General features: G+C 29.3%; 1 protein-coding gene and 1 long non-coding RNA gene across 3 annotated transcripts in view; one reads left to right on the top strand and one right to left on the bottom strand.

Moving 5' to 3' along the window:
- The window catches only part of LOC136795810 (uncharacterized), a 32,538-nt gene extending 17,638 nt beyond the window's left edge, over positions 1-14,900 (bottom strand). Inside the window, exons 1-2 of the long non-coding RNA XR_010843487.1 lie at positions 14,811-14,900; positions 9,833-9,943 (exon numbers count right to left, since the gene is read on the bottom strand). This is a non-coding gene — a long non-coding RNA (uncharacterized lncRNA). The remainder of the gene's footprint in view (positions 1-9,832; positions 9,944-14,810) is intronic.
- On the top strand, positions 4,658-13,432 carry LOC106684524 (uncharacterized). Of its 2 annotated transcripts, none has more exons than XM_014426654.2 (3): positions 4,658-4,721; positions 10,415-10,524; positions 12,100-13,432. In XM_014426654.2, the coding sequence occupies exons 1-3, from the start codon at positions 4,698-4,700 to the stop codon at positions 13,178-13,180; spliced, it is 1,215 nt and encodes a 404-aa protein (XP_014282140.1). In that variant the 5' UTR covers positions 4,658-4,697; the 3' UTR covers positions 13,181-13,432. The 2 variants fall into 2 exon arrangements, with proteins under 2 accessions (XP_014282140.1, XP_014282139.1); XM_014426653.2 differs by lacking the exon at positions 4,658-4,721 and adding an exon at positions 5,363-5,416.
- Positions 14,901-19,530: the final 4,630 nt, after the last annotated feature.

Below are 19,530 nucleotides of genomic sequence, written 5' to 3'. Positions count from 1 at the left end.
ACCGATTTGAGTGAGAAAAGATTCAAAATACAGCAGTTCGATAAGTTTGAGGGAGAGAGGGTAGTTTTTAAAGTAAAGGGAGTGTACGTCATGGAATCGTGAAAACCGCTAGCACCCTTCAGGTAAGAAGCCTTCAATCTCTGGGCTTTAGCCAATACTATATAGAGCAACTGTTTGTTATATATGCTACTCGGGTAAGAATTCTCTAACGGACACCTTACAACATATAGATGGCCTTAATGGAATTTCATCACAATGGCCCAATACAATTGAATATCTGAATACTGATTTACTCAGCAGAGAAATAAATTAAATATGGAGCTCCGAAACAATTAAGGACAGAAACTAACAAATTTCGGCCCAAACCCAAACATTTCATATGTTTTTAAGTGACTCTGAAGTTAGTAGAAGCCTTTTGGTAATGCTTTTATTCGATTGAATAAAAACTATTACCATATACTGAAGTTTAGACGATCCTGGACCCAAGAGCTTTTGTCGGCCCTTATTCGAGGGAAAGCAGTCGGTACGCCAATTTCCTCAAGAAAACACCTTTCCTAACTTTTCATAAACATTTTCTTTGTTAGTTTTTAGTATCTTATTTATCACTAAAACTTGGCCTAATTAATTAAATTGTTGATTTAGAATTTTAAAAATTAGTTTTTAAGACAATAATATTTTATTCCTTTCATATTAAATAAAATACACTTTGATTTGATTCGTATTTATTGTTTTTTAACTATTCAACAATGAAATTGAAGAGTACTAGTGATTTTTTCATGATAGAAACAAATTATAGTGCTTTTTTTTAAAAAAATGAATGTCAAATACTCGTAAAGCAGTGTTTAATATTTTCATGGTTTTAGAATTTTAGTAAATTCTGATGATATATAAAATATATGCTTGTTTCAGTGGCAACATTTATTTTTTATTGATCCCTGGTTATAGTCTCACATTAAATTAAACCATTTATCTTTCATATGATTTTAATGATAAAACTTTCCTTTATACTAAATTTGAAAGAAACTATGGTTATATCACATAACATTAATGAATTAATTTCATAATCAGTAAATAAGTAATTATAAGTGAACTTTCATTTGCAAGTATGGTAAAAAACCAATCCAGGGACTTCTGTACTCCGCTATCGTTGACATTCCCAATTTTGTAGTGTGGTCTTTCAGCAATGGTACAGAGACCCCAACAACTCCACTCTGCCTTCTCTTGATGTCTCCTGCCTATAGATCTACATCGAATAGTACAACTGACTACCCCCCTCCTCCTCCCCCCAACTTTAATCTAATCTAATACCTTACAGTGAATAAATCCTCCACAAACATAAAATATTGAACTTTCTGCATCGAAATCATGACTAGCACAAGGAAACAGGGACTTGGATTATGTTTTGTAAGTCTGGATATTTCCCTCGAGCACTTCGATGGACATGCGAAAATCAAGAGTAACTATGATAGGTAAAGTCATCTATTATACTATAATAAGTTGCATATGTGACTACTCCAAGTATTTCCGTTGTTACTTGGCTTCCTACCTACAAAAATCTACAGATGTCATTGAGGATGGACATAAAGTAAATATTTTAAATTCTGATACCAATTTTTTTTTAAATAACTATGGTTAATTTTGAAAAAATTATGGTCATATTAAATCTTTAGTAAATTTAGCAGCTAAAGATGCCAACTTAGAGGCTTTAAATTTAACATTTTGTTATTCGATATTTTCGATCACTTTGTTGAAGGTATTTTGAACATTTTCGATTAATTTCAAAACTTTTACCATCTAATTCACCGCTCCATATAAATTTACTTGTAACATAACACGCCTCCTTAAAGTTATATCACTTTCAATATTTTTCTTAACTTTTCAAAATATTATATTTATGGACATGGTATACAATACCAAACACTAACAACTTTTTTATCCAACCCAGTCAGCATAAAAAAAGTCTACTCTTTTCTTTTAAACCAAAAATATTTCGTCAAATAAACTTATTAAAGCTCTAATATTAATTTAAAATAGGGTTATAAATAATGACCAGAAAAGAACCGGGAACTGTATAGATTGGATGGACGGATTATTTTTATTCAATTTTCAAATTCGACTTAAAATTGTTTTCTCGATCTATTTTATATTTTCATAGTTAAAAATAATAAATAAAAAGGTAGGTTAAAAAATCGTTTTGCTTTTTTAATGTGTTACTTTGATAAGTAACATGTATTTCTCAAATTGTGAAATATACAAAAAAAAATATAAACGTGAAATATATGTATATAAATAATTGACCGTATAATTTCAAATATGAACAAGATGGTCAGGGTTGCGGTCAAAACGAGATATTAGAGCTATTTATTTCCCGACGTTTCGCCCCACTTTATAGAGATTCATCAGGGGTCTTCAAGTTGATAGCTTGGAACATTATCATTATTATATTATTATTTTCTCCTTTTAAGCACATAAAGTCCTAAAGACAAGACTGTCCTTACCACCATTTCCGTCTGTCTACATCGTCCATTAGAGCATTCATGGGCTGGACTATAATTAAAAAATGCCTGGATTTTACCTAATTTGCTCCAATGAAACGAACGTAATATTGAATGTTTATTATTATACTTACTATCTAATGTTTTAATATAATTTAATTTTGTTTGATATTAACAACAAATTACAAAATCATCCATAAATAGAATTAAATAAATAAATACTTGTAGTCTATATTCAGTCAAAGAATATAGACAACAATCATGCTTAATTCTTCTAAAACTTCTCTGATAAAGGTACACATCAAAACATTCATACCACAATCTCGCAATTTATCGTAAACCATATCAAAGGTTTATATTATTTTAAAACCTCTAGTATTATTGTATAACTTCTTGGTTTTCTTACATATACTTAGATTCTTTTTTTTTTTTTCTAAGAGAGAAGATGCACAAATTGAATATGGGACAGTGGTCCCGAAACGTCGTACCATGTGGTGATAATTTTAATAAAAAATTTCATTAAATTGGAAGTCATTAACCTCAAAAGAAAAATTATTTTATGAATAATTTTATAAGAAAAAAAATATAATAAAAGAAATTTATTTTTTTTTTAAATGTTCTGCATATCTTTGAACTTCATAACTACTATACTTAAATAAGAATAAATAGTTTTATTGTTAGTAGTAGTTGTGTATTTTAGATCATACAGGCAACCTGATGCTATTATTATAAAATGAGTAAAATCATATGATGTAAGTAATTTTAACACAAAACATTTAAATCAATTATTTAATAATGGACGATTTTTCTATCATTTAGTGGCTTCATACTAGATAATAAACCAATATGTAATAATTATCAGCATTTTATTATTGATAAACATAAAGTAGAATTAATGAGGATAAGATAATAAAAAACGATTTTCAAAGCAGAAATACACAAATAAGCGAAACTTATTTATTAGTTTCGACTACAGGTTTTCGATGACTTTCTGTTGAAAGTAAAAAAATATAATTATGATAAAATATTACACGCTAAAATATATATATATATTAATAGATTTAATTTAAAAAATAGCCGAGACCTATAGGCTTGAAAGTCTAGTACCAAAATCGCGAAGTTCTATTATCAAGGAGAGGCTACGCACGTGCGACCACTGATTTCAATGAAAATGTAAAGGCTTTAAATAACGCAACGTTAGTCAGTCAAAACTTTTTCAATAATTTAGATCGACTGAACTTAAACTGGGATTAAATACTTTTTTGTGGAAAAATAAATAAATACTAGTTTTTCGCATCCCAAAAAAATATGTTTTGGGGGTCTTCGATATTTGTTTTTAAGAATTATAAAAAATGCACTAACTTCAATTTGGACCTACTAATCTACACGAAACTTACGTGTGTTTAAGGGCTATTCAACCTATATGAAAGTGCACAAACCAGACTTATGTAAAAAACTAGAACGGGAGAAATCAAACAAAACGTTTGTGAAGTTTTTGTTAATTTGAAACTTCAATTTCGATACAAAGGAATAAATTCTAAAAGATATTGATATTGATTGTAGGAGTGTAAACTCAGTTTTCCAACAGTTACAGTAACTAGAAAAGTACTATCAAGAAAATTTTCATTGGAATTGATGATCCAACATGGGAAAGTGCACGTCTGACCCATCCATGTCTTGAAGTAATCAATTCTAGCGACACGGAAAAATAATTGGCTGGTTTTTCCTTTATATTTATAAGAACCAGACAAACTTATATTTTAAAATATAATATTTTATAAATAAATTAATTGTCCCAGGCAAGATTGACGAGTTGTGGCTTAGAGACTATCATAAATTGTTAAAACTATAGTTTAACGGAAATTATGGCTATTACACTATCATTCAAAGAATGAGTGCCTTTAATTTTATTTTTACAACAATATTCTTAAGATTCCTTTGGTTGTAGTATATATTGCCAACAAAACGTTTGGAATCTATTTCGAGAAAATAATTTCCTAATAAATAAATAATTAAATTCCATACTTAGATAAAAAGCGTTTATGCAAAATATTAATTCCCCCAGTGTAATAACATAGAGATAGATAAGTGATATATTGAGACGGACGGACACTGGTGGGGTGGGGTGAAAGCTGAGGGGTAGGAGGGGAGCGGAAAGGGTATATAGCCGCGGCAGAGGGTGGCCCAAGCAGAGTCGAAACCATGGAGCGGCGTCCTCACCGAGTGGTCAGTGTTCAGTGTTATATTATTTGTTATATATTATATAGTACATATAGTGGTGGCAGAGGTGATTCGTGCGCGATTGATAAATATACTACCTATACTGGAGGCTGTGCATCCGGCGTCACGTCCTGTTGTATTTCAACTTTGACTTCAATGAATTTTGGCGACGGAAGTGATTCCGTCTGCTAGTAGGATCGTCAGATACATTAGGTAGCTTGTGTATCTGACTGTCGGACTGGCAGGTCGTTTCAGGGTGGGACCGCAGGTCTCTTGACAATTGCAACATTATCTATTCCTGATAAGTAAAAACTTTTGAATATATTTGAAGAATATAACTGCAGACTCCACATTTTTCACTTCAGCAAATTTTATAGTTATCACGAAGAATCCCTGCATTTAATGAAACAGTTTTTAAATTTGCATTTTTTTCGAAAATTCAATGTTGTGTTACTACATTACATTATAAAGGGGGGAAATGCATTTATTGAATTACTTAGAATCATCGAAATAAGGGGTTTTCATGTTTAGTATAAAATTTGCTGAAATGGGTATAGTGAGTTTTGGGCTCTTATTAATGAAATTATCTTTACAATAAGCCGGTATTGAACGCCAAAGCCTACAATACATTACAGTTCCAGTGTATCGTAGTATATTCATCAATGTGTGCTCCACCGCAAGACACCTCGTCACTCACTAAGGTAAAACGTATCTCTATCAATTAGTACTAGATAGCATTTAAGCAAATATTTTCAAACCCAATCAGAATTACAAGCAATGATAAACGTTCAAAGATATAATCGATTGGAGCTTTTTACTAAGTCTAATCACAATATGAATATCCTACAAGATACATTAGAATAAATTTAATTTCCTTTATTAAATGTTCAGTCGATAGTTGACCACTTCTAGTGTTCTAAAACTTCCAAGTTTGTATGAGATTTCTTGTTTTATTTTCAAATGTCTGATGAGTTTACCCACAGTACTTTCTTACCTTATTGGGAGAAATACAATACAAAAAGATTTGCAGTATTTTTGCTAATAGTAAACCGATCATGATGATTTTTTTACTTTTTTGTCTTTTTCTTAAAGTTTAGCTTTGTACCCAATTGAATCTCATTCAAAGCCAAATTAATTATCCTTCACAGCCAGATTGCTGATTTTTTGTTTCTTTTGTTTTGAAGGGTAATTAACCATTCAATCAGGATTTGCCATAAAATCTGAACTTTTTGAGTTTGTTGGGCAAATTTTCTGTTATTCATGACATTTCCCCTCCTTTTTTTGGTGATTGATTGGAGAATAAGGGTAAAGCATCTTATAAAAAAAAATCCTGGCAACTTTAATTAAAAATAGTTATAGCCGATTTGGCACTACAAGCAAAAAAATATATAAAATTTTAAATGTTGTGCATTGGGTGCCCCGATAGGTACAAGGCATCGAAGGTCGAAACCCTACATTCAAACATCGGTAACTCAAGAGTTATGATGTTTTAACCCGAGGTGTAACGATTGGTGATTATCTGATATGAAACCTGTTTAGTAGGAGGTTCGTGTGTACATTCGTACATTTAGTGTGTCAGACATTTCTTATTAAATATACTAAAGAAAATTTGTCAGACATGTAAAGTTTGTAAAAACATCTGACAAATATATAGTAAAGTTTGACTTAGAAGTGAAGAATTTTTTCATCATGAAACTCATTTTAAAAACTAAAGGAATTGATAAAAATTCATATTTAAATCGAATAATTTTTTCAAGAAACGCAGAAGCAAAAAGAAGAAGCAATTTTCAAAAGCTTATTATCACGTCAATAGCGTAAATGTTTCTTAAGGAAGATCGTTTACATTTAAGCACTTAGATTACTTCCATATATGTATAATGTATTCATTTAGTGAATATATTATATATGTGGGAACGAAATAGCCTACTGGGAAGAACGCTTTCTATTTTGAATGAATTTGACATGGATACATGACTTTTCCATTAAATTAAAGGAGGAGAATCATGGTTTATACATACTTCCTGGTCATATTTGACCGCAACAAAATGGGTACCTGACATTAATCATGGGTTATATTATTAATTTCAAAAAATTATTGATCAAGCGATTGGATATTAGTACTTACCATACTAGATCCTAAATCGTCGAAACTCAGTACCTAACTTAATATGTAACTTTGTGTTATTAGTAATTAAAAGACGATGAGCATTTTTCTATTTTTTAAATAAAATATACAATCAAATACGAAAAATATGTTACACAACTCCCGTTCACTTTCTACAAGATTCCCCAAATCTTTTTGAGACATTTCCTAATTAGTTTTCATGAGATCAGTAACACTTAAATAATTCTTAAAACAAGTAAGTTTTTATCATATTTAGGAAAATCGTTTATGAAATCAACGAGTGAATTCGTAGAGGAATTTTCAAATAATGTAATGTAGCTACTGCATTGGTAGCGTTATTCCGTTTATACCTCTTTGACATTTCCACAGAATTTCAAAACAAATCGGATGATAAATGACCAATTAATGTTTTCAAAAAACAACAGATCTTTAAACAACTACGTAAATTACTAAGAAGTCTATCAGTCTAAATATCACCATCCAAGAAATATGTAGAGAAGCGGTGTATATACAACTGAGATCAAGGTGTAAGGAAGTAAATGCATTTTTGATTGCTCAGATGCAAAGATGGTCGGGAGGTGCGGTCACCAAAGAAATGCATTTTTATTTTTGGCATTGGCATTTGCACTGCACATCGCTTCGAACAATGAAACATTAACACCTCGTTTAGATTTATCTATTCCCACTGCTCCTCGCGTTGCAGGAGATATTCCCAATTTGCTTCTGGGTTAAAACTAGCAAGATCAAAGCCAGTGCAAGTAACGTATTAACATATACTTCTACTCAATTTCAAGTTAACTTCCACAGAAATAGACCTAATGTAAAATGTGGATAAAGATATCTTCAAGACCAAGAATGAGGTATATCCAGCCCGGTGGCATAGATCTAGCGAGGATTTTCTATACGGGGGATACAGAGGCACGTAAACTTGTTTTTTATTGAAAAAAAATTCGTTTAATATGGTGTATCATAAGCTTCGCGCTGAATAAAATATAAAATTTAGACCTCGTAATTTTACATTTTTTTTTTCGCTACACGATGTAAAACGTGAGCAAGATACCTGTCCCCTACCTACTCACCCTTTAGTTATGCCCATTCATATTTTCAAAGTAAATTGTGCCAAGCCTTCGATGTCTTTTTAAAAAATACTTCAATGTATTGTTTCATACTAAAGAAAATTACTGTGCACCGAAAACAAGTTTCAAAAGTATCGTATCAACATTAGAGTAGGATTTTCACAAAATACACAAATACTAGATTTGAAAATGAGCTTGATAAGTCACTATAAAATATATAAATACTTTTGTTGACACTTTAAAACCCTTGAATAATAAATGGGTGCAGAAATAATAAAAGAAACGTCAATCGGTGGGCTCCAAATAACAAAATGTAAAGTACATTAAGAATGCAATAAAAACTAATTTAAAACTCCCCATAACTAGTAAGGTTGATATCCTTTACTCCTTTTCGAATTTTATAATTTTGTTGACAGTTTTTCATCGCTCCACTTAATATTTTGTATATTAGCTATATTCCACGGATATAAAAATATTTTAACAGCTATTGATATATTTAAATTCTATTCTCTTTGTCAGAATTTAAAATAGAGGTAACTGGTCACATCAAAACTTTCACCAATGTTATGATGCACCTTACTTGTTACCTGCTTTCTAACGACTACTGACCTTAAGGTGTTTCAAATTTCGATATGCAGGTTGAAAAATCCCATGATCTCCTTAAATTACGTAACTGTGCGTGCCAAACAAAGCCATATAATTTCTGAAATGTATTTACCTTATTAAGTAAATGTATATTTTTTTCGTGAATGATTTTATATTTTTATAGAGGTCCTTACATATAAAATTTTACCTAGACGAAATCTAAGAACAATTATCTTAATTTCTTTCAAATCAAAACGAATTTCTAGTGAATAAATATCTTTTTTTTTACATTTATATATTACAACGGCCATATACAGAAATTTAAAAAAGTGTATCGCTACAACTCATTAATAGGTCAGGAGTTCAGCACTTTGTAAGGAAGTACTGGTTCTTAAACAACAGCTGTCCAAAGAAGTGATTTGTTCAAGATCAGACTTTTCCCGCCAGATTTTTCCCCAATTAAGGGTACCTACTTTATGAGGCTGGGTGGATCCCGGAGGGCTCTCCGAGCCCATGATTCATTCACAGCTACATTGTAACAGAAAATAATTATCTGCCACAATCGTATTTCGAACCCGGGTCCTTAAGTCGGTTCAGCGTGATCTTGAACAAATTACCTCCTTGCTCAATCGTTGTTCAAGAACCAGTATTTTCTTATAAAGTATTGAACTCCTGATCCATTCATAAATTGTTGCAGTACAGATGTTTGGATTTCTGTATATGGTCGTTTTATTACATAAATGTGAAACACAGAAATATAAACACGTAAATAATCGTAACTACTATCGAAACTTAAATAATACTAACCTAAGGTACCATCGTAAAAATAAACTGATAAGTAAAATTACCATCATATCCCGTGTTGTTTACATAAACATTTTTCGGAAAACACGCGAATAATTACCAAATTGGTAAACAAATAAATATCTGCTATCAACAGTTCATTGTATATTTGTCTTCTATAATGCAAATATAAATATTTAAAAACTTTATAAAAAAAATTTAAAATTAGAATATTTATCCTGACCAAAACAGATTACCCACACAGAAAGAAATAGAACATATAATTCAATAACCGCCAATCATTATGACACCTTAAATCAAATTGAAATAACTGTTGTCACTATACACAGCGTCCTGACATCGATAGAAATAATCAAGAAATTCGAAATAGTCCAATGGTTTTATATATACGTGGGACAAAGAAATATGTATGTTTTACAATTAATTAGATATTTATAACTGCAAAAAAAAACATTTATAACTTATCCAGTCCTTTCCAAAATCAATTGTGATTTAAAAACATATTTTACAAATAAGTTAAAACTTACAATTGTCGTTTCCATCGTGTTTCTTTTGTTCAGGTAAGAATCTTTTTTGTAATTAACACTACTAAATTAGAGAACATACTCCCCAACAACTAGACCGAACCATACTGCCAACTGTAACAAAAATAAATCTTAGGACTTGCAGTGTTGTGAATTTGCCACAAATTGTTTTAAAGTAAATTATTTCTAAATAATTAATATATTATTATATCCAATTAATAATAATAAACTACAATATTAAGTATTACATGAAGTAAATAAATATGTTCATCGTTATCAATTAATAAAATCGATATCTGAATAAAGAATACATTTTATAAACTACCCGGATCAGTGGTAAACTTATTATAATTTTTTTTTTCTAACTCATTTTTATGTCAACAACAAAAAAAGTCAGCAAATACGTAATTTATTATATCTTCTTCACTGTTTGTCTATTTTTTCATACTTTATCCGTTATCGTCCCACAATTATTTACATGAAGTACTAGGAATTAAAATTTAAAAGGTTTATTTATTTATTTTAAATAATGTAATAAATGAATAGAGAAATTAAAATTATCCTTTTTTATTGTTTCATGCACAGGTGTGGTTGACGATAGGGCTGCTGGCCGCCTTAGTGGACAGCAAGGCGATTGATCTGGGACAGCAGCTCCCGCAGCTCTCAACTGATCTCCAAGCCCCGCAGCCTCTTGGGTCTGTATTAGATCAGTTATATTTCTAAATAACGACACAAGAAATTTTAATCAAGGTTCATCAATGCCTCTTTAAAAAAAAAATCGACAATACTTTTAATAATATAAATAAACAAAAAAGACTAACTATCAAAATCCACATTTTCTTCTACACATAATTTGTCGAATGTTTAATGTTGACTGATTGGGTATTTCAAAGAAGTTGAAGTTTCTATGCATATATGATAAAATTATTTAGTTTGATTACTGGTTGTCTCAGAAAAAAAATTACAATAAATATTTATAATAACTGCTAATGACTTTTTCAGGTTTGAATATTTACTAATGCATCTACCTTACCATGTTTCTGGTTTCGATAAAGAAATCAATATCCCATTCATGAAACTGTTAAAAAAAAAAATGCTGTTAATAGTTATAGTATTATTAAAATACTTTATTTATTTATTCATTCATTTACTACTTCTTTAGTTTTTCAGATTGCGTATACTACTACTGTGAAAAACTGACTGACTGCTTGTGAAGCACTGAAAATAACTCAAACGAATAAGTACAAAAGTAAATTACTATTTGATCGGACAAGGTACTAGCCGACTGGAAAGGTGCAATTCTAGTTTCTTATAATATAAAACCTGTTTTTCTCTTTGTATGCATATTTGTTTTTGCCGAAGGTGATAAGGTGCTTAGAGCGCTTAAGGTAATTTAGAAGGTGGAGCTGGTCACTAGTGAAAGTAAGAGTGGCACTGGGGTCATCGTATGTTCCCTGATATTGCCCGACACTTTCCATGGCATATTTTCTCCTCTGTTTAGGCTATGAGTATAGCTTGTTCTGGAAACTTAACAAACAACAGATAACCTCCTGCGTCCGACGATAGATCATCTACTGCAAGGTTACTACCCTAATGATGTAGACTATCTAAAAGGAGCAACAAAGTTATTGAGAGAAACTATGTCTGAAGAAAAGGACTTTTGCCAAAAAGACTGATCTCACAAAAACGACTATACTACTACAAGAAGAAAGATTTTACATCAATGTGAATCGAGACAATGACTGACCTCTAAAGATTGGTATAACTTGCACAAATAGTGCATTTCAAAAATTCCATTTAAATTTACTGCAAGTATTTGAAACCGATAAATGATGTGTTTGTTTTATTTCTATTGCTTTTGTTTTTCAGAATAATATAAATGTATATTCATACCAAATAAGTTAATGAATTTCGTCTGATTTTTTTATTTTATTTTTCTGCACTTACTTATACTTATTTAATATTATTAGTGTAGATTAATGTGTGTGTATATATAGTGTATTTATTTAAGTTTCGTAAATCTATTAATAAAAATTTTTAAAATCATCGATACCAACTAATCTAAGACCTAACCACCGTGAATTTCAAATAAAAGTTTTTTTAAAAAAGTATTAATAAGTTAGCAAACAATTAGCTTTTCATACAAGCTTACTACACAAAACTAGGTTTAAATTCACGTTAGGAAGAACAATAGATATACAAATCTCACTTAAAAACAAATTTTAAAATCACCATTGCAACATCTAACCATGATTATTTTCTGTCTACAGCACTCAAGAGATCCAGAAAAGAATAGGCCATGATGAGCATCACGATGATCACCACCACCATCATGATCACCACAAAGGATATTGGAAGAAGAAACTAATTTGGAAGCCTGACTGGGTGAAAATCTGGAAACCAGCTTATAAGCAAATATCGAAACCAGCATGGAAGAAGATTTGGAAACCTATATGGGTCCCAACACAAAAACCTGGTTGGAAGGAAATTCAAGTTCCAGACTGGAAAAAGATTTGGAAACCAATTTGGGTTCCCACAAAAAAGCCTGCCTGGAAGGAAATTCAAGTCCCAGCATGGAAAAAAGTTTGGAAACCAATTTGGGTGCCAATAAAAGTGCCGGCATGGAAAGAAATACAAGTACCTGATTGGAAGAAAACATACAAGCCAGTTTGGAAGCACATTGAAGTCCCAGCTTGGAAAGAAATACAAGTGCCTGATTGGAAGAAGCTATGGAAACCAGAGCTTATAAAAGTTGGAATCCCAGGAGGTAAACACTTAGGAAAAGATGAACACGGTTGGGAATATACAGCACATGACCTTTGGAAAAAGAAAGTTGTCTGGAAACCATACTGGAAAAAGATCTGGAGGACAGAAAAGAAGCAAATTTGGGTTCCATCTAAAAAGCTTGCATGGAAAGAAGAATGGGTTCAAGTATGGAGAACAGAGAAGAAGCAAATCTGGGTAGAATCCAAAAAATTAGAATGGAAAGCCGACTGGGTACAAATATGGAAACCAGCTAAGAAAATGATTTGGGTACCTGACAAGAAATTAGAATGGAAAGAAGAATGGAAACAAATATGGAGGACAGAAAAGAAGCAAATATGGATTCCTGACAAAAAATTAGAATGGAAAGAAGATTGGAAACAGATTTGGGTTCCTGCATGGAAAAAGATTTGGGTTCCAGCGTGGAAAAAAGTATGGAAGCCAGTTTGGATATCAGAATGGATTATAATTCAAGACGAACATCATCCACATGAAGAACATGGATGGGACAGGAAAGATACGGAAGCAAGAACCTCAAATCTTGATATAGGGGTGGCAAACGCACAGGGTGCCGCCATTCCAAAATAAGACTGAAACATACAATTACCAAAACGATACATTACCCCCCAAAAAAAACTTACAAAAAAAAACGACTACATTTTAAGTACAAACTGAACTGTGCCTTTTATAGCTTTAGAAGTCAAACATTTTTCGTTTGACTATGTAAATAAAATATATACATATGTAAAATAGTTAATCTAAAGTTTGTGATGTTATTATTGTTGTTATTGTTAAGTTTATAAATATTATGTTAATACAAATAAAAGTATTTTTTTATAATTTTGTTTTCAATTATTCTAATAACCATTTTAAATCATAAAATTCATACAGAGCTTTAATAACCATATTATGTTGAATAGAACTTCTTAATAAAGAACTAGGTGGGGTATTATAACCAAAAAATATAATCCGATCAACAATGTAATTATACTAATTATTTTTATATTAGATTATGAGATTGCTTAACCAATGACCATATCAGACAATAATGACCATTATTTTAAATTGTTTCAAAGTTCATTTTATTATCATATATTTGTAGCTATTGTCAATTTAGTTCCCATACTCTTAGCCGTTGTCTTTGGATTCAATAAAAAATTCAAATCAGATTGAGAAAAACTTATTCATTTTTCTATAAGATGATGAGTTTAACCATAAAAATGGTAGCACCAAAGTTTTTTCATGTTGGATATCACAGCTATAAATAATCTGTGCAAAGAGTTTGCTGAAACCAGGTATGACAAATAACCATTCTTTTCCTTGACAAAAGGTAAATATTCTATTTTTTAATAAATAATATTAATAATTAAAGTGAAGAGTTGTCAACAATAAAAAATCACCAGTAATTATTCAATTAATCATCATATGAAGACAAATTAAAATATCTAAGAATTAATTCGGCTATAAATTTAAACATTTTACTTTTTTTAAATATAATACCTCTTATTTAAGAAGAAATAATGTTGAGCAAATGGACTTTTATCATTCTCAAAATCAATCATGTTCTACATACCATATTTCTTCACTCACTGACCATTTCTGTCTATATTGGCTATATGTTTTGCAATTTCGGAAGTGAAAAAATATAAAAATTATTTATATCTATTTAAAAATTATGACTTTTATTTTATGTGTTTATTACAGAATGCTATCTAAAAAATTCATTATTATACTTGTATCCTACCTGGCAAATAAAAACCCATTAAGCTTTGCTTTGTGATAGGCTAGTAACATCGACCCCAACAGTGCAATATCACCCCTTTCCTTAAACAGTGGCACATCTGACTAAAAAGTTTTGATTTTCTTTAGAGTTGGACGTATTCCAAAGTTAGTACCATAGAGCAGGGTTACTTTCTTTACTGAGGTTGTCCTATAGACTTTTCTAAAGCTATTAATTTTGTTACAAATTAGCTCCTGTCATCAGTACAATCTATGCAACACCTCAAACACAAAATACAAAAAATCTTTTTTTTTTTTCAAATGCACCACTATTCAAGCAAAGCAGGGATATTTGCTAGCTTGTAAAATATAAAGAATACTTGGGAAAATATAACAATAGTAATGGGAAAAAATATGAATCATAATTAGATAATAATAAACTATATGACGTTGAGAAAAAATAAAATAAAAATTACTTAGTTAGATCATTAAAACTTACTCTACCCAGGTATTTTTAATTATTACCAGTAGTTTCAGATTTGTTACAGACTTAAAAAATATGATGACATCAGAATTTCATCAGAATAAGACCTCTTTCACACAGAAAAGATGGTATTAGACTATTGATATTATAAAGGTGTGTTTACTAGGTCATTGTGGATTAAAATAATACAATAATATTCCTAAGTATTGATGAAGAAACATACAGATGCTTAAGATCACCAGAATAATAACAAAATATAATGGAAACTCATATGGTTATCCTTATGCTCTATATGTACTAAAATTATTGTATATCCATTTTTCTAGTTTAAGAGAACCAAATTTTAAAAATGTTGTCATTAATTATTCAGTAAAATCCTTATAAGAGTGAAACATACTTATAATTATATACTCTCATCTAAACAAATTCAGCATGTTTCAAAATACATTTGAAAAGCAAAAATAATGGTATGCAAGCATTGCTACCTGTAATAACCGATTGCAAAAAAAATAATAATTCATATAGTATAAAAAATAACTGCACCAGTGTTATAAATGAGACTAAAATCAAACATAACCAAATCCATATTTTCTACAAAACTAAATTTTTACAGTAAGTAATGAGACCTGTCACCGTAGCTTATAGGCAGAAATAACATCCAACATAGAAGTTGGAGATCAAAGTAATTCAGTAATTATTCAACAATTGACATAACCGTGAATTTATCAATAATTATTAATAATTTCATGATTGGTCTATGCTGAAGCATAAACTTGGTTCGGGCATAGGTAGGTAGCAAAAAATCCTATCTTCACAAAAATGTCACTTACTTTTGTACCTCTGACCTGATGACAATGTCTTCAATAATACAAATAGAACATTATCATTTCTGTATTTATTTATTATTACTAACCAATACTAAGTTTAAATAAGTCAACGTTTAACTGCTTGAACCAGACAGTAATAAGTTAATAAGATAAATGGCCAAAGATGGTCAGTTCTGGGTCTGAGTCTGATTTTCATTTTCTATAAAAAAGTATAAAGAATAACTTATAATTTTAGCCAAAAAAGTTGCATTATTATTAGCCAAGCAACTGCCAATTTTAATTATTCATTGGTTTTTATATATATTTAAGATTGTTTTAAAATATTTTTCATTTTTTTTTTAATGTACTTTATTTTCCAACAATTTATGTGTTCACGTACACAAATTTTAACAAAATACATGTTAACCAATATGTTTCTTACAAAACCACATGTTCTTAGGAGCATGTAACAATATCAATAATCTGCTCTATCACTGTGGGGGTCTCTAATCTCGGATTACTGTGGGAGAGAAGGAAAGAAAAATACAATCAAACATAGCCCTCACAAAAATAGTAATATTTAAAAATTATATTTAATATTTAACCAATTGATTGTCATTGAAACACATTAAATAAATACTGTTAAAATTAAAAGGCTTCACAAAACAAAAATCAAGTTCAATTTTCAAATATTTTTATTCAAGTAAGATATTTAAGTTATCACAAAAATTTAAATTATAAATTAAAAAAAAATAATAAGGCAAACCAACAATCTCAAACAATATAAAATAACAAATTTATGAAAATGCACAAAATAATGTACCAAATACAAAAATCATTAATTTCATCTATGATCAGTTGTTGAAACTGTTTATACATTTATATATATTTACATTAGAATACATTCACATTTACAAAAATAATGCTGAATAATATAGTCCCCTTCCGTACATCTTACACATCAGTAAATTTTCCAATAAGCTCATTATGTTATAAAAATATTCCTGAATTTCGATCACAAAATAGAAATATTCACAAAAGAAAATTTTAAGACATTATTTATATTGCCACAACAACATAAACATGTCTAGAACACCATGGTAAGCGAGGGCTCTTTTTCACTGTTTTTCTAGGATAATTTAAAAAAATATTTATATATAAAAGTTAGGGTGGGGAAAATTTAACAGTAATCGAATAAGATTAGAACCTAAAAAGGCTTAATGATTTAACAATTAATTAACATTTACATAAAGTTCGTAAAGACATATTACATAAATATGACAAATTTTATGTCTTAAATTATGACAATAATAAATTATTATAAAATGAACCTTGATTTATTTAGGACATATTGGTATAAAACCAGTTTTAAATATTTTAAAAAATATACCAAAAGATAAAATATCACCAAACAAAAATTTTAATACAACAAATGTGAATTACTTTCTAAAAAACAAACAAAAATCTGATTTGAATGTCAATCATCATTAAGACTTAATAAACTATTGTTTTACAACTTAACTAAAGTTGAAAAGCTTAAACCAGGAGGATTAAGTGACTGACTGGACGTTCTTCTGTATTCTAAGCTATGTTAGCTTAGCCAAAAGTAGCACAATAATACAAACTCTACAACCATCCATTTTCAAGCACTTTTCACTTGTCATTTAATCATAGGATGAAGTGATTAATAAATAGATAGGGTGTTAGTATTAAATCTTTTTAAAATTAATTATTTGGAATTCATCATTGTTAAGTGCCATACTCAATTCAATAAAAAAAAAAAAAAGAAGCTTAGTACCAAAAAAATATAGATCTGGTAATACTTTATTTTTATTTTAATCAGGTATAAAAATTAAGTATAGAAAACACAAAGTATAAAGAAACATACAGATAATTTTTAATAAATCTATGCAAATGATTTGGTAACAAACTTTAGGGTACACAACACCAGATCTCTTAACAAATTGTCTAAATATATATTAATGAGAAATTACTTCTATAAGGTAAAAAATATAACTAAATACTTAACTAGGCAATAAAAAAAATCACAGGTACTCCACTGAATAAATTAAATTAGCAAACGCTCACAACAAATACTATACAAGTATAAACCTAACGGAATATATAAGTATATGAGAAAAAATAAAATTAAAACTGTACACCAAAACTCTGAAGCAGTTCAGTTCTACAGGCCAAGTAAATAGAAACCAATTATTAGAGAGACATGAATGACTCCACTCAATTAAGAAATCAGATAATTGGGTCTTTTTCTTTGGAACAAAACAAAATAGAATAAATTATGTAAAACTTTAATCTAACTAAAATTTTAATAGATTTTGATCTACTCATTTAGAAACATGTTTGATTTATTATTAAATAAGCTAATAAGTAATTTTTAAACACGTTTTTTTTTTCATCAATTTGCTTTTACTTCAGAAAGATAAGTAGCATTAATCAGGATGATATAGTCCATTTTTTAATAAATAAACTTTTAAAACAATGACTTTAAATTTAAACACTATTTGGCCTGCAGCATTCAATAAATTGCTATTCTTAACCTACCACAGAACCATACTGATGAAATCTCTATGTGTAAAGTATGCAAACTAACACACAGGTACATGAACTCAAGTTTTTCACTTTATCCATAAAATTTGTAAATACTATTTGTTTCATTAAATCAACAAGAATTGGTATTTATTAAAATATATTTATAAAGAACGTGGTTAGTTTAGGTAAGCCAGCAGAATCCTAAAAACGATAAAAATCATTGAAACTAATAACGATCAGCAACGAACATTTATTTTCCGCACAGCCACAACATTAAAAAAAATAAATTTTAACAACTGTAACATTTTTTATAACCCAACACCTTTTAAAGCCTATTTTATATTTATTTAAAAAAGAAATATTTTAATAAGAAAAATAGAAAAAATAAATATTAATAATATATAAAATATGCTCTAAAGGAGTATCTACTATAAAATACAATTTATTAAGAAATTATAAGATTCTATTTTATAAAAGATATTTGTTTAAAAAACAATAGGCATTCCTGACACTGTAGAAGGCATTTAAATATTCTGAAGTAATACAAATTTTAATGAAAGAATAAAAATTAATTGAAAGGGTCCTAGGTACGGTGGAAGTGAATTTTTGTAAGTTTGGGTATGCATGAATAATGCAATAATTAATCTACAGTATATCTTCAAAATAAAGTTAATATATGTACATAGTTACTTGATTAAAAAAAAAGGAATGCTAATATCTTTTAATAAAACTAATTTGTAATCGGTAACAAGTTCTCTTATTTTACTAACAGACCCATAGGGCCTAGCAATTGAACTGAGCTTTTAACTTAAAGGCCCAACACTTAAATCTGATTGGTAACAAATGTTAACAAAGTAAAATACATTTAAGCAACATATACTAAATGGTAACATGAGAGCAAAAATACAAATGGTCCTCAATTCATTAAACATACATATATTATTTTTTACTACAACATGAGTAGAAAAACTTCACTTAATTAAAATATCTTCACATCCATACTCCTTAAATGAGGAATTCCCTAGCAGAAAGGAGTAATTACATATAAAACAACAATTAATAAGAACACAGACAACCTACTGAATGCCACTAGTAATACTTCTCATCATATATTTTACTTAGGAGTATAATGAATAATTATAAAAACATAACAATGTTATTTGAACTACCATAATTATTCCAAAAAAAAAATGCAAATAAAAAATAAAGGAATTATCCCAATCAGAATACATTTTTCCTTTTACCATACAACAGTTGAATAGAATAAATTGTAAATTTGAGATAACCCTGTTTTTTTTATTCTCCTGTAATAAACATAATAATACAAAAATCCTGAAATGTTTAATTTTATATTTCCAGCAATATCCTTACTACATGGC

Source organism: Halyomorpha halys, unplaced genomic scaffold (assembly GCF_000696795.3).
Source record: "Halyomorpha halys isolate HHAL.00 unplaced genomic scaffold, Hhal_1.1 Scaffold587.1, whole genome shotgun sequence".
Classification (NCBI taxonomy): Eukaryota; Metazoa; Arthropoda; class Insecta; order Hemiptera; family Pentatomidae; genus Halyomorpha; species Halyomorpha halys.
Note: the sequence above shows the minus strand (reverse complement) of the source record. Positions and strands in the feature narration are given on the sequence as shown.

Bases quoted from the DNA above. Each gene is read 5' to 3' on its own strand.
- LOC106684524 (XM_014426653.2), top strand. From the start codon at position 5,378: ATGTGTGCTCCACCGCAAGACACCTCGTCACTCACTAAG. The intron at 5,417-10,414 runs GTAAAACGTATC...TTTCATGCACAG, and splicing joins ACACCTCGTCACTCACTAAG to GTGTGGTTGACGATAGGGCT. The intron at 10,525-12,099 runs GTCTGTATTAGA...TTCTGTCTACAG, and splicing joins CAAGCCCCGCAGCCTCTTGG to CACTCAAGAGATCCAGAAAA.